At 54.1% G+C, this 22,250-nt stretch overlaps 9 protein-coding genes across 9 annotated transcripts in view; 3 read left to right on the forward strand and 6 right to left on the reverse strand.

Moving 5' to 3' along the window:
- Nucleotides 1–304, forward strand: part of LAESUDRAFT_685830 (TPR-like protein) — a gene marked incomplete at its 3' end in the record, with an annotated part of 7,389 nt that extends 7,085 nt beyond the window's left edge. Inside the window, exon 3 of the mRNA XM_040905905.1 lies at nucleotides 50–304. Within this exon, the coding sequence (XP_040759782.1) occupies nucleotides 50–304 (255 nt within the window). The remainder of the gene's footprint in view (nucleotides 1–49) is intronic.
- A 763-nt stretch (nucleotides 305–1,067) lies between these two features.
- On the forward strand, nucleotides 1,068–3,482 carry LAESUDRAFT_730547 (histidyl-tRNA synthetase). The gene is made up of 8 exons (XM_040909863.1): nucleotides 1,068–1,397; nucleotides 1,472–1,819; nucleotides 1,883–1,990; nucleotides 2,045–2,143; nucleotides 2,199–2,292; nucleotides 2,342–2,469; nucleotides 2,523–3,011; nucleotides 3,085–3,482. Exons 1-8 carry the CDS (start codon nucleotides 1,098–1,100, stop codon nucleotides 3,352–3,354), a joined length of 1,836 nt encoding a protein of 611 aa, XP_040759783.1. The 5' UTR covers nucleotides 1,068–1,097; the 3' UTR covers nucleotides 3,355–3,482.
- Nucleotides 3,483–3,486: 4 nt separating this feature from the next.
- LAESUDRAFT_745171 (ankyrin) lies at nucleotides 3,487–4,489 on the reverse strand (the record flags this gene model as incomplete). The annotated part of the gene is made up of 6 exons (XM_040911355.1): nucleotides 3,487–3,639; nucleotides 3,695–3,816; nucleotides 3,888–4,062; nucleotides 4,226–4,239; nucleotides 4,306–4,399; nucleotides 4,468–4,489. 6 exons carry the CDS (start codon nucleotides 4,487–4,489, stop codon nucleotides 3,593–3,595), a joined length of 474 nt encoding a protein of 157 aa, XP_040759784.1. The 3' UTR covers nucleotides 3,487–3,592.
- A 694-nt stretch (nucleotides 4,490–5,183) lies between these two features.
- On the reverse strand, nucleotides 5,184–5,643 carry LAESUDRAFT_662678 (COX5A-domain-containing protein; the record flags this gene model as incomplete). Its single annotated transcript, XM_040905006.1, has 2 exons — nucleotides 5,184–5,218; nucleotides 5,274–5,643. The coding sequence occupies 2 exons, from the start codon at nucleotides 5,641–5,643 to the stop codon at nucleotides 5,184–5,186; spliced, it is 405 nt and encodes a 134-aa protein (XP_040759785.1).
- A 1,154-nt stretch (nucleotides 5,644–6,797) lies between these two features.
- On the forward strand, nucleotides 6,798–7,500 carry LAESUDRAFT_662605 (RNA-binding domain-containing protein; the record flags this gene model as incomplete). The annotated part of the gene is made up of 2 exons (XM_040905003.1): nucleotides 6,798–6,902; nucleotides 6,958–7,500. Coding segments are annotated over 2 exons (648 nt in total), but the record flags the coding sequence as incomplete, so codon positions are not given.
- Nucleotides 7,344–8,649, reverse strand: LAESUDRAFT_745174 (uncharacterized protein). The gene is made up of 2 exons (XM_040911356.1): nucleotides 8,263–8,649; nucleotides 7,344–8,206 (listed from the first exon to the last, which is right to left on the reverse strand). Exons 1-2 carry the CDS (start codon nucleotides 8,640–8,642, stop codon nucleotides 7,699–7,701), a joined length of 888 nt encoding a protein of 295 aa, XP_040759787.1. The 5' UTR covers nucleotides 8,643–8,649; the 3' UTR covers nucleotides 7,344–7,698.
- A 180-nt stretch (nucleotides 8,650–8,829) lies between these two features.
- Nucleotides 8,830–10,774, reverse strand: LAESUDRAFT_815512 (uncharacterized protein; the record flags this gene model as incomplete). Its single annotated transcript, XM_040914696.1, has 5 exons — nucleotides 8,830–9,423; nucleotides 9,483–9,579; nucleotides 9,633–9,932; nucleotides 9,984–10,050; nucleotides 10,101–10,774. 5 exons carry the CDS (start codon nucleotides 10,772–10,774, stop codon nucleotides 8,909–8,911), a joined length of 1,653 nt encoding a protein of 550 aa, XP_040759788.1. The 3' UTR covers nucleotides 8,830–8,908.
- A 2,368-nt stretch (nucleotides 10,775–13,142) lies between these two features.
- LAESUDRAFT_717093 (uncharacterized protein) lies at nucleotides 13,143–14,790 on the reverse strand (the record flags this gene model as incomplete). Its single annotated transcript, XM_040907298.1, has 11 exons — nucleotides 13,143–13,313; nucleotides 13,374–13,435; nucleotides 13,485–13,534; nucleotides 13,591–13,619; nucleotides 13,738–13,788; nucleotides 13,957–14,019; nucleotides 14,155–14,250; nucleotides 14,332–14,373; nucleotides 14,410–14,513; nucleotides 14,544–14,567; nucleotides 14,655–14,790. 11 exons carry the CDS (start codon nucleotides 14,788–14,790, stop codon nucleotides 13,143–13,145), a joined length of 828 nt encoding a protein of 275 aa, XP_040759789.1.
- A 6,348-nt stretch (nucleotides 14,791–21,138) lies between these two features.
- LAESUDRAFT_763163 (uncharacterized protein) lies at nucleotides 21,139–22,209 on the reverse strand (the record flags this gene model as incomplete). The annotated part of the gene is made up of 1 exon (XM_040913214.1): nucleotides 21,139–22,209. The coding sequence occupies one exon, from the start codon at nucleotides 22,207–22,209 to the stop codon at nucleotides 21,139–21,141; it is 1,071 nt and encodes a 356-aa protein (XP_040759790.1).
- Nucleotides 22,210–22,250: the final 41 nt, after the last annotated feature.

Here is a 22,250-nt window from a genome sequence, read left to right on the forward strand (position 1 = left end):
TTCCTATGTGTCTACAGCCCTCGTAAATTTTCACCTCGGACAATAAGAGGAAGCCGCCCATCTTGCCGCAGGCATGTTGGCTGCTGGATATAGGAGCGTCATAGCTACGATGTGGTCGATCCTGGATCGCGATGCGCCTCTAGTGGCGGAGGAGGTGTACCGCCGGCTGCTGTCCAGGCCAGATCCCGACAGCAGCGAAGCTGCTCTTGCTCTGCATCATGGCATCAAACGATTGCGTGAAAACTATACGAAGTCAGATGGCAAATCATTTTCATGGGTCCCTTTTATACATGTCGGTATTTGATGGGAATACTCATTTTGTGGATACTGTGGGAGATTTCAACATTTTATTACTGTGGTAGAGACTTCGTCCATCCTGTCGGATGGTGATCAGCCGGAATAGTCATGTAGAGTCACGGACACTTTAGTAGTTCGATGCTTGGAGAGCATCAATGTTGCGCAAAAACAGACTGTTACAAGCCATGAAATCCGGTCAGCGACGATGTGCGAGGAAGCTGCATATATTATTCTCAAAACCTCGTACATATCGAAGTAAGCAGCATCATAGAATCAGCGTTGGCAGGTACTCCGTTTCACTAGCCAGACCGTCGATCGCTGCTTTCAAGCGAGGCCATTTGACAGAGAAGATGTGTTGTTATCAGGTTGCACTAAGGCATCTGGAGCGAAGGGACGGACCAAGCTGACCATCAAACGGTCGCTGATCCGAGTCTGTGCAACCAGCACATCCTGGCCAAGGACGTGTGTATTATAACTCATCGTTACAAATTGGTGGTGCACCGGAAATTGATGGGACAGATGAACTCCTCAAATGAACGTCGCGGAATTTGCCTACAGTGTGTGGCACACTACATAGCAGAGATCAGCTGGGCAGTTTTAAACGTTCGTCGTAAAAAGTGAAGACTTCGGCGACAATGAAAATACGAATTCCTGGTGAGGAAATTCTTCAAGTCATTGTGCTCGCAAACGGAGTTGATCACTCGGATGAGATGAAAGTGAAACGATCACACAAGCGATGAGATCAGTGATCAGAGCGATCGAGTCAGGTTTGAACGGAATTGACGTGCGACTTTATTTGAATGCTCGCCCTCGCTCTGCGCGCATCTCTTCGCCGCCATCGACTCCCCCTTCTCCTCATACCACGCATCAGCCGCGCACGGAACATGTCGACACCCAGCGCTGAGTCGCTGAACCAAGAGATCGCCCAGCAGAAGGCGCTGCTCGCCGACCTCCGCAAACAGCGGGCAGATGCTGCGCTGCTTGACGAGGCAAAGAAGAAATTGGCAGACCTTCAGAGGGCTCAAGCAGTCCTGCAAAATGCGTCTGGTGCAAGGGACTCGGGAAAGAGGAAGGAGCGGATGCTGCTCAAGACTCCAAAGGTGCGTTCGTCCTGACGTACTAGCATCCCGACACTCAAGCTCACGCAGATCGCCTGTGATCTCTCTCGCTGCAGGGCACACGCGACTATGGCCCGAGCGAGATGTTCTGTAGGGAACACATCGAGCGCATCGTCAAGGAATGTTTCACCACATACGGCGGCGGCTGCCTCGACACGCCCGTCTTCGAGCGCAAAGACATCCTCGCCGGCAAGTACGGCGAGGACGCGAAGCTCATCTTCGACTTGATGGATCAGGGAGGAGAGCAGCTGGCACTGCGATATGACCACACCGTCCCGCTCGCTCGATACCTCGCTATGAATGGTGCCATCAGCGCACAAGCGAAGCTCTGGCAGGTCGGGAAAGTGTACCGACGAGACAATCCGGTGATGTCGAAAGGGCGGATGCGGGAGTTCTCACAAGCTGTGAGTATGTCCAATTAGTCAATTCGGTCAGTAACTGTAGTTCTGACCAAAGATGTGTTGCAGGACTTTGACATCGCGGGTGTATGGGACCCCATGATACCCGACGCCGAACTTGTCAGCCTTCTATGTACGATCATGACGCGACTCGACGTCGGCGAGTTTACGGTCAAGGTTGAGTACCTTGTTTGAATTATTCTGTCGTTCACCCAACTGACTCGAATTTAGATCAACCACCGAAAAATCTTAGACGGCATCTTTGAGGTCTGCGGCGTCCCAGAAGAAAAGATCCGGACAATCTCCTCTGCTGTTGACAAGCTGGACAAGGTAGATCCTTACCGACTCTCCACCACCCTGCTGCAAGCTAAATGCATTGTGCTAGCTTCCCTGGATAGAGGTCAAGAAAGAAATGACGGACGAGAAAGGCCTCGATGCTGCTGTCGCTGATAAAATTGGAGAGTACGTGAAGCATAAAGGTAAGCTGTCCCTTCAGATATCGTAGGCTGTAACTGACACTGCTGCCAGGCGGGCCTGAACTGCTTGCGCGACTCCGGGCAGACGAGGCTCTCATGGCCAACGCTCACGCCAAACTCGGTATCGAAGAAATGGGCATCCTCTTTACCTACCTCAAATCCTACAAGGTCATTGACAAGGTACGTCTAGCTTCGTTGATTAGCCTCGCTGCGCTCTCATTTCCACTATCCAGCTATTATTTGACCTCTCGCTAGCGCGAGGTCTAGACTACTACACTGGCATCATCTATGAAGCCATCGTTGAGGCATCCGCACCGCCCGGGTTTACACCCGCCGATGCCTTCCCCTCCTCCTGCACGCCCTCCTCCGCTCCCCCCGCTCCCGCTCCCAAGAAAAAGTCCAAAAAGGCCCCTGCGGACGAGGAAGAGGAAGAGATCGACGAGTCGCAGGTCGGGGTCGGCTCGATCGCCGCAGGTGGGCGGTACGACAACCTCGTGGGGCTGTTCACCGCGGCCGCGGCGGGAGAGGGGAAGAAGACCGCGGGGCTGCCGTGCGTCGGCGTGAGCTTCGGGCTCGATCGCGTGTTTGCGCTCGTGTGGCCGAAGTGGGTCGCGAAGGGCATGCGCAGCAAGGAGACGATGGTGTATGTCATGGCGGCGGGCGACGGGCTGCTCGCGGAGCGCGTTGAGCTCGTGCAGGAGCTGCGCGCGGCGGGGATCAAGGTCGGGTTTTTGCGTGCATGCACGTTCGATTGTTAGTGTTTGCTCACGTCGACTTTTGCTTTTCCGCCTATAGACGGACTTCCTGTTCAAGAAAAAGCCGAAGCTCCCCGCGCAGTTTGCAGCGGGCGAGCGCGACGAGGTGCCGTTCGCAGTCATCCTCGGTGGGGACGAGCTCAAGGAGGGCCTCGTCACGGTTAAGGAGCAGAAATGGGAGCTCGTCGATGATAGGAAGGTCAAGATCGAGTCGACAGACAAGGGCGTGAAGGTGAGACGGGACGAGTTGATTGCCTGGCTCAAGGAGACCTCGACTTTTAAGGAATGGGCGAGTGGCAAATGGTGTTGATATCCATAAGGTGCTGGTGACTGGCGTGGTTGGTTGGTCTGGGTGATATCAATGTATCTATAGACGTGCTGCTACGCGCCAATAGGTGGAAACATGGCTAATCGCGATCATCGAATGAGTACGAGACGAGCACCATGCAATTCCAACTTCAAAATGTACATGTAGGTCTACTTCCCTTATCCGCTTTATAAGTCAATCCCATGTGAGTCTATCAATCCAGCAAAAACCTGTCCATTGATCAATCAGATTCTGAGCCGGAGTCAGAGCCAGGCTCGTCATCGTCGTCTGCAGGAAACAAATATCAGAAACTACATCAACCAATACTATAACTCACACATACCTTCAGCGATGTCATTGTTGGAGATGCTCGTCTGCGCCTTCGCCTTGCGCATCAGCACTCGAATCTCCTCGTCCTCCGGTCGCAACAGATCGAACGCTGTTTCCCCGTTCTTATCTTTGATCCTGCAATCCATCAACACGGCGGGTTCATCAGCTTGACGTACTGAGCCTTAAGATGGGTGCCGACGACGTACGTGATATCCGCTCCCGCCTCTAGCAAGCTCTCCGCGACGCTCTTTCGCACTTCAGCGTCCTCCAGGCGAAGTGCGAGATGCAGCGGCGTCGCACGCTCTATGCGGTTGATCGGATCGACATCGCACTCTTCGTGTGAAAGGATGTGCTCGAGGACAGTGAGATTGCCTCGAGAAGCTCTAAGAGAGATGAGGAGCAAAAGTGTGATCGTGAGCCTTGGCTGGAAGGGTGCGAACGCGGGGAGAGTACATACTTACGCGTAATGGAGGGCTGTGTAGTCCGGATGAGCGATGGTTTCGATTAGCCGTCTAGCATTGTACGGTGATATTAGGATGCGCACGAGTGTTTCCTAGACTGCAGGTGACACGACCACGATTATCAGACCAGAGAGCTCCAGGCTGTAGCGATGCAAACACACACCCATCCTTGCAATTAACATCGAAGTTACCCTTGTCGAACACCTCCAGTAGCAGCTCCTCATTGTCCTCTCGCGCTGCAGCCAGAAGACGTTCGTCTGAGGGCAGAAGCGCTCTTTCAGCACATCGGACGACAGATCACGACGATGCATGCATTTCAACATACTATTGCTGGCTCCGTCGGACATCAGAGTGTAGAATAGAGTAGATCGTAAACGGCAGTGTATAGACGTGTAAAGGGTGCGAAGGCCACTGTAGGCGGCGGAGTGTAGCGAACGAATAGTACGCGTGAGAATAAGACCGGCTTGTGATAGACGAACCGACCCTCAGATCGTCTCGTTGATAGGTTCAGCTTCACAGACATCGGGAGAGACCGTCGTCGTCGATTCTGCCTCGCGCATCGCGCGCTGTGAACCGAGCTCTTATGGTACTCCATGCTTGATCTATGCTAACACTACTGGCGCATTTTCGACGGCCTAACGCTTGTGATGCGGTCACCTGGTAGTCCTGCATCATGGCTGGAGAACGCGCCTCGCTTAGGAGCAATCGTAAGGCGTAGGCTCGTCTGGATGCGAGTCTATCTGGCCATGGCGTGATGGCCTCAATTCCCGACTCCATCTATCTTGGAGTGCGTTGCGCTTGTGAGGGACGCGGCTTCAACCGAGCTCAGACCACCAATCGCTGTACAGGCTGGAGGACGCGGTGAAGTTGACAATAAAAACACATTTACATGTTGATAGACAAGATTCCGCGTCCGAAAGAGCGGCGTAATGTAACGATGCAATGATTGTCTTTTCGCCAACACAACACTGATATGGCATGAGGACCAGAAAACGAGCAGATAGTGATCGTAACGTACTCTAATAACAATACACCTCTTTTTCATGAGTGGTAGAGCTCCTCTCTGAGGGTAATACCTGAGGATCTAAAGTCAGACCAAACGCGATATCGAACGCAAGGAAAAGGACTGACCAAGTTCATCCCTCACGGGCTTGAGTTCATCGAGATAAGCCTGGTACTGCTGCTTGTTCTCCACCTTCTCCTTGACGCCCTCGAAGATCCTGACCGCGGTCGCGTAGTCGTTGACACGGCGGGCGGCACGAACCGCAGCCTCGACGACAGAGGGCGCGGGCACGAGATCGTGCGCGAAACAGTTGTTCAGACCGCGTTGCACCTCGAAGAGGTCCTGGGCTTGCTTGAAGAACGTGACGTAGCGCTCCGTAAAGGACTCGAACGTCTCCTCCTCGCCGTGGCTGCTGCTGGAGGGGCGCGCGAACGCGGGCGCGACGCGGCGGACGGCGGGGCGGGCGCGGAGCAGAGAGGCGACCAGTTGGGCACGCATGGTGATAATGGCGGTGAAGGACGAGGAGAACGACGGCGATGGGTGCGGATAAAACGAGGGGAGGGCGCGACCAGGCGCCGCCGCGTTTCGGGACTGAGTCTGAGCCTGGATCAGCGCGTGCCGCCCAAGCGAACCGGTTCGCTCCGGCCACCCTTTCCTCGTCTCTCTTAGCGGTGCATATACGATGAATATACGAGTTACCTACGTGATTTATGCACATCCGTGTGCTGCGTCCTGGAGGGCTCAACTGCCCTCCCGAGTGAGAAGAAAGCGCACCGAGGGACTCGACTGCGGCGGACAGTATGGTCGTGTTTGGACGAGATCTTCGGTTATGAAAGCTCAGATGGCCCCGTCACGTCTCTCCCACCTCCATCTTCCCTTCGTCGACCCCCTCAACACACTCACAGCGATGGATGACGGTACGTCTTCAGCATCAGCCCCGACGACGAGGACAACGACGACGAGCTCGCCTTGCCGGCACCTCACCCTGTCTCCGCCGTTTCCTGTGCACTAGTGTTGTGTCGCTGCGTCTTTTGCTCGCCACGTTCGCAGCAGCCGACGCCTTTCCACGGCTTGTGGACTCTTTTCCTTCCTTTTGTCGCTTGTCGGCTGAAGGCCTGTGCATGCGACACTACCCTCTTTGCGCTGTCCCGACGCTCCTGGCCTCTTCCGCCATCAGCAGCATCGGCGCCTTCGACGTCGCCATTTCCGCGCGTGTAGCCGTGTCCATTTCCTCTCCCATGGCGTCGTTTCCGTTCCGTTGCATTTTCTTGCGCGTCGTTCTCTCGCCAGCCCACGATCCGTGTCACGTCTGCACTTCGCTTCGCTCATCGTCCACACGCCGCAATAACCCGACCCTGACTTTTTCACCCTTCCACCTCTGATCACCAGCCTGGCAATCTCAAGACATGGCCCCTCCCGGCAACGGCGTCGGAATCAGCATTCCGACCCACGACACCGCCCTGACCGGCGGTAGTGGTGTTGGCGGCGGTGATGAGCAGCCATGGGCAAACGGCGGCGGCCGCTCTCCCTCACGCGGAGAACCTCCCAGGCGATCGAGTCGGAGCAGGAGCCCCGGCGCCCGCGGTGACGACAGGAAGTACGTAAATGTTTCAATTTCGGTTGCTTTGCGCTGATGTTGGAAACATAGCGGCCGAGGTGACGGCTCGAACAACCCGGGCAACAATTTGCACGTTTCTTCCTTGAGCCACAAGGTCGACACTCGTGATCTCGAGGCGGCCTTCGCAAAAGTTGGACGAGTGCGTCCAAGCGATGCTTTCCTCACAATGATATCACTTACATCTGGTTGAGTAGATTAAGAAGGCTCAGGTCATGTATGATCCTCATACGCGTGAGTCGCGCGGATTTGGGTTCGTGACCATGGAGACCCCCGAAGAGGCGGATGCCGCCATTACTGCGTTGAATGGTACTGATCTTATGGGCAAGAATATGACAGTGGAGAAGGTGAGGATGTGCGCTTTTCAATCGTTTTCTTGCCTTATTTTGCATTGTAGGCCCGCCGAGCTCGCGCTAGGACTCCGACTCCCGGCAGGTACTACGGACCTCCGAAGCGCAACGAATGTGCGTTTTCAATCTTTTCAACAGAGAAAGAGGAAGCTGATCTCGTTCTTTGCAGTCGAACGGCCCTACGATCCTCGTCCGTACGACAGCCGCTACTCTCGATTAGATGAACGCCGCCCGCGCGGACGTTACGATGACGACTACCGTGGTGGCGGCGGGATGGGCCGCGACTACGACCGAGGATATGGCCGCGACTACGACAGGGGCTATGGCCGCGACTATGACCGCCGTGGTGGTGGTGGTGGTGGTGGCTACGAAGGTGACAGGCGCTACTGAGTGGCAGCGTATCGTTCGGTTCACGGTCGCGGTCGACAATGACCTCAAAAGGCCTTCTCGGTTTCTCGTAATTTTGTCAGTCCTTTTGTCCTTTGTCTCTGTCTGTACGCAGTATGTCATGTCCTGTTGTCAATTGAATTTGGGGTACTTGCACATCGTTCTCCAGTCCTCATGTAATGAAGTGAGTGAGTAGGGGTACTACCTGCTCGGTGTATTACCAGCACTGCCTATACCCATCTCAACAACGTGCTTCTCCCTCCTAAGTCTTCGCATCTCCTCTACGACATCGCCTATCTTCTCGAACTCTTTCCAAGAGCCCTTCTCCGTGTTACGCCGCTCTTGCTCAGTCCTATTCTCCGACTCTGGCAGAGGTTCGACAAACCGCACACGCAGCGCGAGCCATTGCATTGCTTTGACATTCGCGACGAACTGCTCAACTTGAGCCTGTTCGCCTTCCGCGTAGATCACGCCTGGGTGACCGACTTTGGCGAAACCAGTGAGTGAGAGCTCGTTGTGCCACTGCTGGAGGGAGCGCCGCTTGTTCGGGGACTTGAGATGGTGCGAAGTGAGGAGAGCGTGGTAACGAGGTGCTGTGCCATGTTGAACGTCTGTCGGTTCCTGGTTAGGTGGGGAGGTCTCCTCACTTGCGCACTCAGTGTGGAGGAGCGGGAGGAGGTGCGTTGATATCAGCTCGTAGATGGGGTACCTAGAGTGACTCGAGGGTCATGTTTCTGTGGGCTGTCAGGGGCCTCCAGAACGCACTCACTATCCTGCAGCTCGCCGAGCTTATCTTTGATGATACTCTGCCACCGCTCCTGGTCTCTGCGGCCGAGATGCTCGCCTTTGACCGAGACGGTCACCCTGCTCTCTTCAAGGCTACTCCCATCATATGAGGATAGCTCGACGTCAAAATAGGTATCAGAATTGTCGGCTCTGATCTGGAAATGAACAGGCTGCAAGCTCTTCACCGCCTCGGAAGTTCTTCTCTCGCTCTCGGGCCCGATGTTGTTCTCTGAGTAGGAGTCCAGCAAGTCACTCCAGCTGAGATCTGCATTGTTAGAGGATGGAACGAAAATGAGCTTCTCGCCGGGAAGTAGGGAACATCTCAAGAGGTTGAGCTCCTCAAGTTGCCGAGAGAGCATGATGTGGTAAATGACATCGTTGGAATAGGAAGGTCAATACCTAAAGACGGAAGCTGTGTTAATAAATGGCGGTGGAGCTTCATATGAAAGGCCTGCGGCCTCGTAAATGTGCACATTATTCACATATGGCTGGTGAGAAAATTCCTTCACTTGGTACGATTCTACCGTGACGCAGATATGAATTCAAGAGATCCGGAAGTCGTGCTCTTCTCGGAATAGTCTGCTACATACGAACACAAACATCTCGTCGACGTGGGGACCATGGCTCATTCATTGACCTCAACGCCCAACTGTGTACACAGCGCATACAGTCCCTCCGAGGTGTATGTTGGTTGTGCAAATTTGGGGGCATCTGGCTTCGCACGATCGACGTGTGCCTCAATGTCGCCTTGCCGGCGTAAGAACGCTGTGGGCAAACCAGCCGCATTCGCGGGGTCAACCGTACGATGCAATGAATTAGTGACCACCAGAATTTGGCTGCGTTGAATGGCGGGAATGTGCTGTCGACACAGATCGAGGAGAGTGGCAAGATCTGGGAGGCCGTCCGCTCCAGTGGGCAAGGTAGGTAAGGAAGGAAGCTCTACATTCGGTGACAACGAGCGCCGAATGAGAGCTAGATCGTGCTGGTCTGCCGGAGGAAGGGCCAGGATCTTGTATCCGTGTCCGTGCAGTGCTTTCAGCGATGCGTACACATCGGGGTACAACTCTGTCTTTTGGAGCTTTTTCAGGGCTACGAGTCGGACGTCCGCTGGAAGGAAAAGTCCCGCGTGGATTATAAAACCTTCTAGTGTGCGCTCAGCCAGGTCCCTAGACGTTATGACAGACGGACGTGCGCTTCACATTCTAGCAGAAGCCGAGCAAGCATGCCTTCCAACCGCTTGTTAGCGTCCCAGGGAGCGAGCAGTCGGCTCACAGTGTTCACAGTCGCTTCATGGTTCTGCAGCACCAGATTCAGAAAAACCGCTCATGCCAACGCATACTGGAACTCACCACTATAGTTCCAAACATGTCGAATATAACGACTTTTACATTTTGCGCAGCGACCGGCGGGTGCAGCTTCGGAGGTGGCGCAAATTCCGGTTCAGGGTCCTCGTCCCAATCCCATGTGAAGATATTGAACGGCTCATTCTCCTTTGTATCTTGCGGGGGAAGTGGATCACCGTCGAACGGTATCTTCATGGATGAGAGCGCTGTGGCTCCCGCTTCGAGGTACTCATTCAACGTGGGAGCGGAAATGCTTGGCTTAGACGTCCCTGAAGGAATGTCAAGAAGCGTATGGTTCGTGCGAAACTGGAAGGAGTCGATTAGAAGACATAAAAGCTACTAGGTTCCACCACGAACCTTGCGCATTTGTTCAATCCACTCAACTGTCTCATCTATTCCTTCCCAAGAATAATCCTGAGCAAACCTCCAGATCGGATCAGTTGAAGATCGTCGAAGCATAATGTTCGAACGTACTGATCGAATAACGACACTTCGTCGTATATCGTAGGCTTTTCGTCGAGAGGTAGGTCCTCGAATTCGAGCCAGTCGAAAAGGTGGCTCTCTGGATCATTGATATACTCGTGGGGTCGATAACTACTGAAAGAGTCCCAGCCATCTTGCACTCGCTCCTTTCCATCAGACGGTGCAGCCCATTTCGGACTCCCCCAGCATCTATCGAGGAAGCTTCGGAGGACCTTCCTGGATGTCGTCCTGAAATTGTCGAAACTGGCTGGAGTAAGCGCGTGGCGTGCTGTATCATCATCGTCTTGATAGACGTGGTTGACGAACGCATCGTCCCAAATGCGCTCTATACCTCCGACCTGCAGGAAAGAGAATCTATGAATGTATAGAGGTGTTTCGGAGGGCAAGGATGGATGGACTTCCAGTCTCTTCTCAGCAGAAACTTTGCCAGATAAGCGGAAGTAACAATCCACAAAGGAATCTTCCGGTTTATGCGGGGAAACGAGATACAACGCTACCCTTTTGCTTATGAAGTCATCGGTCGGCTCTGCTGAGTGTACCACACGTAGGAAAAGAAACGGGCGGGTAGGAGGATGAGCAGAAACTGCTCTGAGGCCGCTAATCGATGTCCACCAAGCTGACACTCTGGGGGAGAACTGCGCCACAATGAAGGAATGCCACAACATGATAATGAGACGAAAGCTGTGACACTCGTGTGTTTCAAAATTGCCAACTCAGCTCGACTCGCGTATTACTCGGCACACCAAGTCGAGCTGAGTTCCCAACTCGAACAGCTCGCTGACTTGCATGATCAACAGTGTAAGAAGTGATCCTGTATTGATGGCTGGCTATATATGGGTAGCTGATGATGACCGATCCAGCTCCGATGTTCCGAACCGCTTCATCATGGTGATAATGTGCAAGCCCTTGGTACTGGACTATCGATAATGAGTCGGACATTTATTTCAATCACAATAACGAAAAATTCATTCAACGTACATGTGTTGAAACTTGGAACTGTATCAACTCTCAGTAGTAGAGTTCAGATTAGGAGGAAATGCGTGGATCCTGAGGAAGGGCCTGTGGCCCGCAAGAGGTTACTATGGATAAGAGATTCTGTGAACCATAGCACAGATAAGATTAACACGAGATCAGAGGATGATCATCGCGATTGGCCTGCGGCATCTGAGATTAATTGCTCTGTCGGAGATATAATGCATATTCACCACACCATACGCCATCGACGTGAACATTATTCGTTGCCCCAATCGAGAGGGCTAGCATAGTTCTCCTCAGTTTCAGAATCATCCGACATGTACTGGGAGAATAAACTCATAGTATGCACATGCGTGCCTCAAACGCTATCGGGATATATATCTGTGTATGAATGCATCCGCGTGTTAGTTACGCCGTAGACATGAAATATCAACACACCTGTTTCGTGCTAATGCAAGGCGGCGGCACAAATTTGGCAGTCATTGGACACCGTGAAGCACGAGAAGCATAGCGGAAGGCAGTTGTCGCATGCCTCTTGGTGTTGATTGGCACACGATGTCAATAGGGAGGTGGCCAACGTGTGCCGAAGCTGCTGGTCTGCGAAGTGACACGAGCACATTTCCGTGCTCCAAATGCCTAATCACTCCTGCAAGTTGGCGCAGAGCGCCGCTCAACCGCCACACAGCGCGGTACGCGCCATGCATAGCCAAGCAGCCGGTATGCGAATGGGTGGAGGGTGTGCGCCCTGCAACGTGAGTAACATCATGCACATTGCTGAGGAAGGACGCTGACCTACTAACGTCAACCCCCAAACGAGTTTATGGGGCCGATCCCGGCGGAAACGCAATGCGCAATGTTTTCAGAGTCTTGGAGTGGCTATCGAGACGTTTCGAGACGCGTATATGCATCTATCATCGCCACAGACCACAGTAGCCCGCCAAACAGGCAATGAAGTTTCTTCTCCGGAATTCATCACAGGAGTATTGACGGAAAACAAAGAACTTTAACACTCATTACCTGTTCTGTCACGTAGATAGTTTATCAGCAAAACGTGGTCGTTAACCTTGTTCGTGAAGGCTCACTGATAATATTCACTAGAATATACCGATTAAAACGCCTGTGCTTTCACACATATCACTCTTCCTAGTGCACTGGACGATGAGTGCTTTAGCAAACTTAGCCATTCACCTTTCCTATAGCTCGCGCTCTATGTGAGAAGGAGTGCGACAGCAATAGCGGTAAGTTGAATGCTCCGCCTCGCGAAGTCCTCGATGTTGCATCATTCCACGGAACTATGGAGACACCAACAGCGAGCCCGATTCTGCATGTTCCTCGAATTGATTTGATCATCACCATACGCAGCAGCAACATAACTTACGAAAGAAAATGAATGAAAGCTTTGGATGCACGCCGCTGCTGCCATGTTCCGGAAACCTGGACAAAATGTATCTCGTATCCACCGAATGGTTCTTCGCGTCGCTTGAGGTCAGTCACCTATCGAGATACTCTCTGTGTGACTATGACGAGGGAGGGAAAGGGCAGATTCTGGGTCATGAAATCCTCAGGCTCCAGGCAATGCACGTTTCAGAATGGCGTTCATGGATGTGAACGCGTGCAACGCACGTATGTTCTTTGAAGAGCTGATGCTTTCCTTGATGATGCCTCGAGAAGCATAAAGACGGGATTCGCTGCACAGAATGAAAAGTCGATGATATGAAATCACTGTTGCTGCGAAGGGATTTCGATATACAAAGTTACTGTCAATATGAAACGGGTGGTGAAGTCTAATACAAAGCGCGAGGAAAACACGCACAGACGAAGCTCGTGTTGTAGATCGTATCAGATGGCAAAACCAATGATGTCCAGCGAAAGCACTCGAAACTCCCGCATTCATTCCGTAAGTAGCAAGCGTCTGGCCACATGAAGGTAGCGGAGCCATCATACGTGCGATTATTCCAATTCAATCAATTTGAACTTCGTGTGCTCGCAGCTAGTATTAAGATATGACGATCTGGAAGTAAATGGCAGTGCAACATGGCGCCAAGTGATGCGCGACAGTCACGAGACGACCCTCATGTTGAATGGCATGAGCACTAGGAAACCTCCCGAACCATGACTGTGAGGCTTGGGTAGCTGGCGTTTCATCACTTCGCGCTCTGATGGAAAGGCCAGCCTGGGCATTGAAGTATTCTCGCCGCGAGAACATGCAGAGTCGTCATGACGAGGTTGCTATTTCCGGAAGATCATCCGCGATACGTATTGTTCAAAGAACACGTTGAAAACACGTACCGTTGCCCAGTCGCCGTGAGAGAAGCTTCTGGATATGACAAGAGCTCTCGTCATTGCCTCACCTGGGAAGACCCGAGCAGATAAGGCATGTGGAATCATCATTGCACATACCAGAAGTGTGATTGTGAAGGGGGTCAACGTCAGGATCAACACTCGATCTTCTGCGATGACCGTGACCTCATGCGACGAGCAGCACTATCGATCTCGCTAGTCCCACCTTGCAAGTTGATCCCGATAGACAGGAGACTAGGGGAACAGATCGCATATCGGATCGGACCATTTAGCAGACGTGCCTGAGGCCTGACCAAATGGAGAGACCAATGAAATAAGTACGCAGCGTAATCTGTTAATTTGTTATACTTACTTGGTCAGGCCAATACTCCGCGGGAAACATACGCCGTAAGAAAGCCTGGATCTGTTCAAGAAGCAACGGCGTTGATCCAAGACATCATAATTCCGTTCGACGCGCGTTCTGCGGGATGTGCCGAGCACGAGGATGCACCAACATTTGGTTCTGTACCTGAAGTTATCTGTAGCGGCACGAAAGACTCGCAAACGGATTGAATCATGAAAACTGGCTCACGCTGCGCTGCCGCCGATAACCGTTCCGAATCTCCACCCTGACCCTCCTAGATCTCGGCTCTCCCTTCACAGAGATTTATGCAGATCTATGGGGCAAAGTCAGAGGACGCTGATCATACGCGCACACTCATTGGATCTCCAAAATGCTCCAAAAATTAAGCAATGCAGCTAGTCTAAATCCCGAATTATAGCCGATCACTATCATGGTGGAGTCCGTCTGCAGATTAGCATCGATGACAGCGACGAATCCGTTTGCGGACAAGGATTGTCGGCGCAGCTGTTCTGGCGCGAGTCGCTGTGCAGCTGAAGTCATCAGGACCGCGTGGATTTACAGAGTCATTTTCGGGATCAACAGCGGCTGAGCTACTCAACACACATGGCGGTAAAGGCCTGAATGATGCGCCGAACTAATGATCAGCTTTTCGGCAGTCATCACAGAGCAGATTCTACTCACACAGCTCGACAGGTTCCCATCAAGGGAGACATAAATCAGCCGGCGGCGATTTCGGCGAGCCGCGTTTGTGGCAACAATGTGAGAAGGGATCTCGTCAATGACGGCTAAACAAAATATCATTCTCTGTCACTCACTGTCAAAGATGCCGCAAAGTCTTCCTACGTAATGGTTGAAGCGATAAGGAATGCTACGACGAGTGAAGGAATTTATGTAATCATCGCGTTTGTAAATTCACGGTCACCTACCACTTCGAATTTTACCGTCAACGTTCAGAGAGAAACCAGATATTGCAATTGATGAGTGCTTCCGCTGGTCTGCATATACGCTATATACAACGGATCCTTTGTGGTGGCTCACGGACCACGGTGGCCGTCCGAACATCGACGGGAAATGCCGGGTCACGTGCCTTGCCCAAAACGCGCGTCCGCGACGCGTTGCATTCCTCTAACGCACCTTCAGTCAAATTGCAGACTTCGCCTCTCACTCTAAGGCTCGTCTGCGCCAAAACAGGGCGGAAAGCGACTGGACGTCTCAGTGCTCGACTACGTCACGCGTTCCTGCGTTTCTTCTCGTCGGAAGGCAGGGCCGGTGGTTCAGACATCTCTTTCTGCTTGAAGGAGAAACGGTAGCTATGTATGAGGTCTTTCTAGCCTGCGTGGGAGATACGTTTGCGCGTGTAATACGGCTTGTAGGTTCGGAAAAAATGAAAATTTCGTGTTTGCGTGCACAATCAAAAACGGCGGTTGTACTACCATTGCTGGGAAGCGTGGACATCCGAGCTAAGTATACGACATTCATTGCACCGCACGGCATTGTCAGCTAGTGATGTAGTGCCGCCTTCTTAGTGAGTAATGGACCGACGAAGTCGAAGCTATTGTATAGGATTCGCGCATCCTGAGACTTCCGGTGTTCTCAGCCACCAAATGTTCTTTGACAGATTCTCACAGGGCGCAGCAGCACTCTCCAGGAGCTCACTAAAGTTGGAAATATGTGGCTACCGGATCGATATCTTCCGCGCAATTCAGATATGCGAGATAATCCATAACGGACACCAGACGTTGGGGCGAGGAGCTCTCACCAGCCTGCGCGCTCGTCGCGGGCGACCCGAATGTCCGTACGAACGCCCGTATACCCTATTTCCTGCGCAACGAGATAAAGAAACGGCATGACCGCCCATGCGTTATCGATGATTTAACGGCTGAGCCTGACTGAATGCTGACATGGGCACCTTGGAGACCGAATAGAACGCTCGTACGTAGCTATTGCCGTGCCTAGAAGCATCATGCATTCTGACGTCCGATTGAGCGCGTCAATAAGGGCTCCTTGTCAAACAAGACGCAGCCTACCTTTTCAAACAAGGCACGGCCTAATCGAGGCCACAAGGGGCAAAGTCAACGGCACCCCATCGCTTTTGTCGCGCGCTCGCTTCGCCATCCCGCAGTCCCGCGAAATGACCAAGGCAGTGTGGCCTGCTTACTAATTCCGGTCCGACGTCGGCGTGATCGTGACAAGATGATATGGTAATCCCGTCTGCCACTTCTTGATCGTGGACGAGTCGGACCCGATGGAGGAACACCGCCATCAGCTTAGCTTTGCCGTAACGTGTTTCTTTTTGACATAGGCTCAATGGAAAGAACACCGACCTCAGCTTAGCTTTACATTCTGTTTGACATAGGCTCAACGGAAAGAACACCAAGGCATTTAATATTTCGTTGGGGTGGAAGTACGCCAGGTGCTGTGGGTTCGTTAGACGTACGTATTACCCGCTAACAGCGCAAATGCACGATGTCGATCACCTTGCTAAATTTCGGACGACAGTTCCTGTGCGCTGATATATTACCGATCACATATTCAATCGCTTACTCGGGTCCCAACACGGCCGTCGTCGTATTTACGAAACCAAGCGCTGGCTGCCGACTGCCCAAGTAAGCCTGCCCCCAGACAAAACACGAGCACTCGTACGTTCGGATAATATCAATATCAATCGCGCTGTCTGCGCAGGTCCTCACACGCGCTATGGAGCTATCATTACGTACTCGGTTAATCTCAAACAGTGATAGACTTACAACGTGGCAGCCCACGCCCCGTCAACTGACTCCCTGGCCACCCGCCATAAATAGTATTGCACCCTCCTGGCCGAACCCGGAGCGCCTGGAGAGGCCTCCGAGCGATTCGGCGCCAGCGGTCGCGCAGCGCTGGCTGCCTCGAGGGCGGATAGATGATCCGTAAACCGGGATGGGAAGGGTTCGGCGATGGGGATGCGTGATCGTCTGGGACATTGAGTATGGAGCGCTGGCAGCGAAGGCAGCGAAGGCCACTGAAGGCTGGCCTTCGGACGACGAGGCTCGGCCGTCCAGCGCGCACGTTCGCCGCCAGGTTGCCTGATCTTTACTGATCAAATTTTGTTGAGCGTGGATCAAAGTGCGGTGTGTAAGCGCGAGCGCAGCGGAATCGGGTAAGAGGAGATGAGTTTGCGTGTGGCGAATCATATGCACACCGACGCTGACGCGCTAACCGGCGACTAGGTGGCCGCAGGACACGACGTCAAAAACGATCTAGACACCGCTGTGACGTGCGCAGCACCTAGAATGCGTCGTTCTTTGTGGCAATTCTACCTGGCTGCAGGAAATGCGTGCGCGCATGATCCGCCTGCGCTCTCATCACCGGCGCCAAATACTTGGGCCGGTGGGACCAATAGCTTTTCGACGCGCGTCGGGCTAGACTAGTTGCCAAGAATGGTCATCCAGTCATCCAGAGAGGCGATGCCAATATTTGATGTTGAGCGCCGCTCGAGACCAGTAGAGGTACGAAATTTAGCACAAACTCGAAGTTCAAGGAGCATCTCCGAGTCGATCCGAGTGAAGTTTCAGAGATGCACGACTCGCGGGAAGATTTTTGTACGCTGCAATACGTGGCGAAAACGGGCGCAGAGCGGAGTCAGAAGTCAAAACTGCACGTTGGCTCCGCACCTACGGAGATGCGCGAACGTTCGCTCGCACCTGCGGGGTGTAATTTCGTGACGCTGGCGCCAAAGCTATGGCGATTGGTGCGTGCACTTGCTCCACTTGGGCAGGACGTGGATTGAGAAATATGGGGCGAACCTAGCTTACTCCGCATTGAATCATTATTGGAGCAGACAGATCATTGTCTCCTTGCAGGCTGCAGCAACACGGCCCAGAGCCGCTGCATTGTGATGTCGAAGGGCCATCAAGGGGACGGAGGCATTAAGCAGGCACCGAAAGCCTTTCGGAGGCACCGAGCACACTGAGAGGGGGCGAGTACTCCGATCGAAACACGCGCGGGCCACCAAGCTGCGCCTGCCTTCTCAGCACGCCGATCAAGTCCGCGGCGAACAAATGCAAATGCAAATGTGATCCCGCAGGCAAGGAGCATTTCGGGAGCGCCCGACTCCAACGGACGCGGACTACGCGGACAGGGAGAGTGCTGTGCTTGGAGCGTTCGCGTGCTTTGGTGCTTTGTCAGTTCGTTGTTAGCGTTGCGTCGCGGGAAGCAAATAGATCTTGCGAGTGGAGTGGCCCGCTCCACCCTGCTCCAAGCTGGGTGTCGATCGGAGGCTGAGTGGTGCGCCGTGAGAATCTGGCGAGGTTAATGTATGCGAAAGTCAATCGCCGAGTTTGCCCGGGATGAATTGCGCGCGCTCCATCGATCTCTTCACGCTGTCGAACTCGAGGGCTGTGATAGGTGATGAGGGGTGGCCGGTGGCGATTCAGATACTGAATGGCATGTAGATGTGAGCTCATGGGTGGGTTCGGTATTGTATGGTATTGGATTGCGTGCGAGGATGCGCGGTGTACGTACGGCTGGAGACTAGGGCGGGTCCGGGCTTGGGCTCGAGCGAGGTCCAGCTGGGCGTTCTTCTTCTCCCCAAGGGAAAGAGATCACTAGTGATATGGAGTGATTGTGCGCCGGTGACGAGCGAGAATTGGAGTGCGCAGCTGGCATCGTCGCTTCATACATCATACTGTGATAGAGACGGGATGACGAAATGACGAGGCGATCTTGCTCGGAGCAGTCTCTCGAGAGTATGGCGGCCAGGATCGCGTGCATGAACGTTCACGCCGGCAGAGACATGATCTCAAATGCTGTGTACGGACGACGTACCAATCCTCCCCGACGGCCCGCCCGATTCAGCTGATGAAGGCAGATTCGCAGGCGACGGCCCGATGAAGAAGATGAGGCAACCTAGATCATGGACCACGGTACGACAGTGTGAAGGACGCGAACGCAGTCCTTTACGCCGAAACGACCGCGAGGACCGAGGGACGAAAGAAAGGGAAGACCGATCTGCGCGAATGACAGGGAATGGCTGTGCCTGTGAGCGGTCAGCTGGACGCCGCGAAGCCGTGGATGGGAATACGCGCGCGGGCACGTAGCATGTACGCATGCGGCGTTACGCGGCGGTGATACGTGCTGCGAGCACGTTGCGTGACCGGGGAGTCGAGAACGCCCGATATGTGCGGACGGCGAGATGCATCTCGTAAGGATAGCGGGCTGGAGCCTTGAAGAGGAAGAAGGCGTCAATGAAGAGAAGATGAGGCGAACACGCTGGATGGAGGCAGGGTGAGGAACCTACCAAGGGTTTGAAACGCGTCAGCAGAAGGACGGGTGCGTGCACGCCGTTGGTTGGAATTTGCGCGAATTTTCATGTCCGTGTATGCAGTGTGTGCCTGGGAGAAGGTTCGGCGTCGTGCAGTGTATGGGTATCCAATGCGTTGCACGAACAGCTGCTGTCCATCATCTAGCTCTGATCCAGGAGGCCCGCGCGCGACTCGCTAGCAAACCCAAAACCTTCAGCGGTGCTGCGTCGACGGGTAAGTTCTTGACCTCATCTCATTGATCAGTCCGCGCAGCCCACCTTCTTTGATCGCGATCAGGAGCGAGCAGGCTGCACGCTCAGGGCACGGAAGACTCCGTGCGTGCGTGCGTGCCCGGCGCGTCCTCGCTGCATTGCAACGTCCACTCGGCTGTGGCGAATATTGAATATGGGACGCGGTCAGGTGGTCACCGGTCTGTGCTCGCGACGCGTCGGCAGGGCTGCCACGACGCAGACGCGTTGCGCGGTTACACGCTCTCCGTGTTCTCGTGAGTGCGAGTATGCCAGTGATTGGGTCGACGGATTGCCACGAATGTCGTGCAACGAGTCTGGGCCGGCCATCAGAGGTGTGTGGGGTGGGATGTGACGGTTTGCGGGGGTGTCCAGAGGCAATTTAGTAGGCGGAATGGTGAGGATGGATCGATGAAGAAGGAGCTCGTCAGGGTGTGTGGGATGTGCATGTGACGATTTCGGGGTTGTCCAAACTTGAAGGCGATTTAGGCGAAATGGCGAGGATGAAGCTTTGAAGAAGAAAGAGGCTCGTCACGGTGAGCACCGTAGGCGACGCGCAAGATCCGGGAGTCGACGGCTATGTCTAAGTAGGAGGAGGACCGCGGCGGTGATGATCGGCGTATTGGGTTCACGTTCGTCCATCCTCCGCGTCGATCAAAGACAACGTCCAGCATCGAACACGATCTTGTACCCACACCACCGCCTTCCAACCTAGGCCCAGGGCCACCTGACGCACCGGGCCCACTCTCATGCGCCAGCGTTCCGCACAATCAAATTCGGGCGGCGGCGCAGCGTGTGTCAGCAACCCTCACGAAGCCAAGGCAACGGTACGAGGAACAGGCGCGCAGCTCGGCATGGCTAGCATAGCGCGACGGCCAACTCGATATGGACTGGCTCCCGCCGCCGGAGGCTAACGAGCTCGGCGGGTGGCTCTGCCGAGGAGGTTCGTGCGAGTGCGCACGGCCGTGGGGCTTACTGTATTGGCGAGCTCAATTGCGTTGTAGGGAACCCGCGTACGTCCTATGCATTGTATTGAAACGTACTAAGAAGGGGTCCGAAGGCAGGGTAGAACAAAGTACCAATGACTAGTACGGTAGCTCGCAGTCACGCAATAGCAGCAGATCATCTGGACGGCATTGCAAATACTCTCTTCGGCGCGAAGCACGGCGTTCAGCGTTCAGCAGACCCTGATTCAGGTCGCCGGCTGGTGGGAAAGAGTGGGTGGGAATTGGAGATGGGAAGAGGAAACGAATGCGGGAGGAAGGAGAACGTGAAGCTGTGTGGGGTGTGAGCGGCCTGGCTTGGGCTAGGCGTCCGTTGCGGCGTTGGCACGCAACGCGGCGGGTGGTAACGACAGCCGAGCTCACTTACAGTATGAAGGTGAAGAGTGAGGAGAAGGGCGTTACCGTTCACATCCAGCTATTGCACATGCAAGCTACATAGCTGGGAGCAAAGGACGAATACGGTGCATCTACGGGAAGCAGAAGCGCGTCGACGACTCTTCTGTGGTCCAGACACTTTCTATGCACCGCTTGGCAAGTGTCCACGACGGGAGGGGGGTTATAGCGTAATGCCGCATAGCACGTTGGGGTGGAGATGCGCACAGTCGGGCGACCTATTCATTAGCAGAGCGCGTAATACGGTCCGAACGTACCAATACAGAAGAAAGCGTCGGCAGAAGCGTCGGGACTCGGGTGAAGAGATGGTTATAGAGCGGACGCACCGGCGATCCGCCATTCATTCCTCGCTCCACCCATATACCATTCCGGATCAGAACGCGAGAAGGGCTCGACTTATCGCTGATGTGTCTTGAAGGACGGCGACGGTTGGCAGATGCGAGCGCGTTATCTCGCTGGGGATTGATCGCGAGTACGACCCGAGTTTCATGACGGCATTTCCATACGAGACGTCCGAGTACGGCGGCGGGGCGGTGCAAGCGACGATCGATACGCGACGATGGCGTGCGCGCGAAAAAAAGCTAGGAGCGGAAACGCCAGGGTCGAGTCGAGTAGGATCGCAATTGAATGGGTAGGAAAAAGAGAGGCGCAGCGAGCATCGGACGCGCGTCGAAAAAGATTTCGCGTAATTTTTCTGCGGCCGGTGTCCCAGAGAACAGAATAAGAGAATGGAGATGGGAAAGGGGAGTGGCACAAAAGGATATCCTTCTTGTCAATGGAGTCTCCGCGAAGGCGCGAAGAAGGCGATCTAGAAAGGCGTGCGGAGACTGTGGCAGTGGATACGGCTGCGAAGGAGAGATAGGAGGGAGCAATAGGATCGAATAAGGCGGGCTTAGACGTAAGGGAAGGGGCAAAGAGAAGATGGATGGGAGCGGGTATGATGAGATTGGCTGGGTTCGAATGGGACGATGATGGTGGGAAAAGAGACAGGCACGGCGAGTATCTGAATCCGCAAAGGGCGTGCAGGACTGAAGGGGTGAAATAGGCTTTGGGGGTTGTTCGTTCAGGATGGTGCAGGACGCTGAGGATCTGCGGTGCATCTGGGATCGCGCCGGGAGGGAGGCGCGTGTGTCGGGTATCGGGCCTGAGCGAGGCCACGGGGCGGAGGTGATGGGCGAAGGCGGACTGAATGGATGGAGGCGATAGGAAACTCTGATGTGAAATGATGGGAAGGCCAGAACGTGCCCGTTGGTCTGTGGAGCGAGCATCGCCCAACACTGCCGTGCGACCGCCGGGCACCGCAGCGGAGAACGAGGCGTCCTGCGGCGAGCAGTAGCTTTTAGTGAATCGCTGGCTATCGGACGGGGCTAGGGGGAGAGCGCGGTGGAGGGCGAGGGCGCGGCGGCGGTGGGCCTGGAAAGGGAAAAGGGCGATAAGGGGCACGTGCGCAGTAGCAGGAAAAGGAAATTGTAATGACGTCGCGTTTGGATTATAGGCTCGTCCGGGACACAAAACCAAAACGGAGTCGCACCTCGCCCAGTGTTCTTTTCTCAGCATTATTTCTCTCCGCCGCCTGCCACCCAGTGCGTCCCCTTCAA

Source organism: Laetiporus sulphureus (genome assembly GCF_001632365.1).
Source record: "Laetiporus sulphureus 93-53 unplaced genomic scaffold LAESUscaffold_52, whole genome shotgun sequence".
Classification (NCBI taxonomy): Eukaryota; Fungi; Basidiomycota; class Agaricomycetes; order Polyporales; family Laetiporaceae; genus Laetiporus; species Laetiporus sulphureus.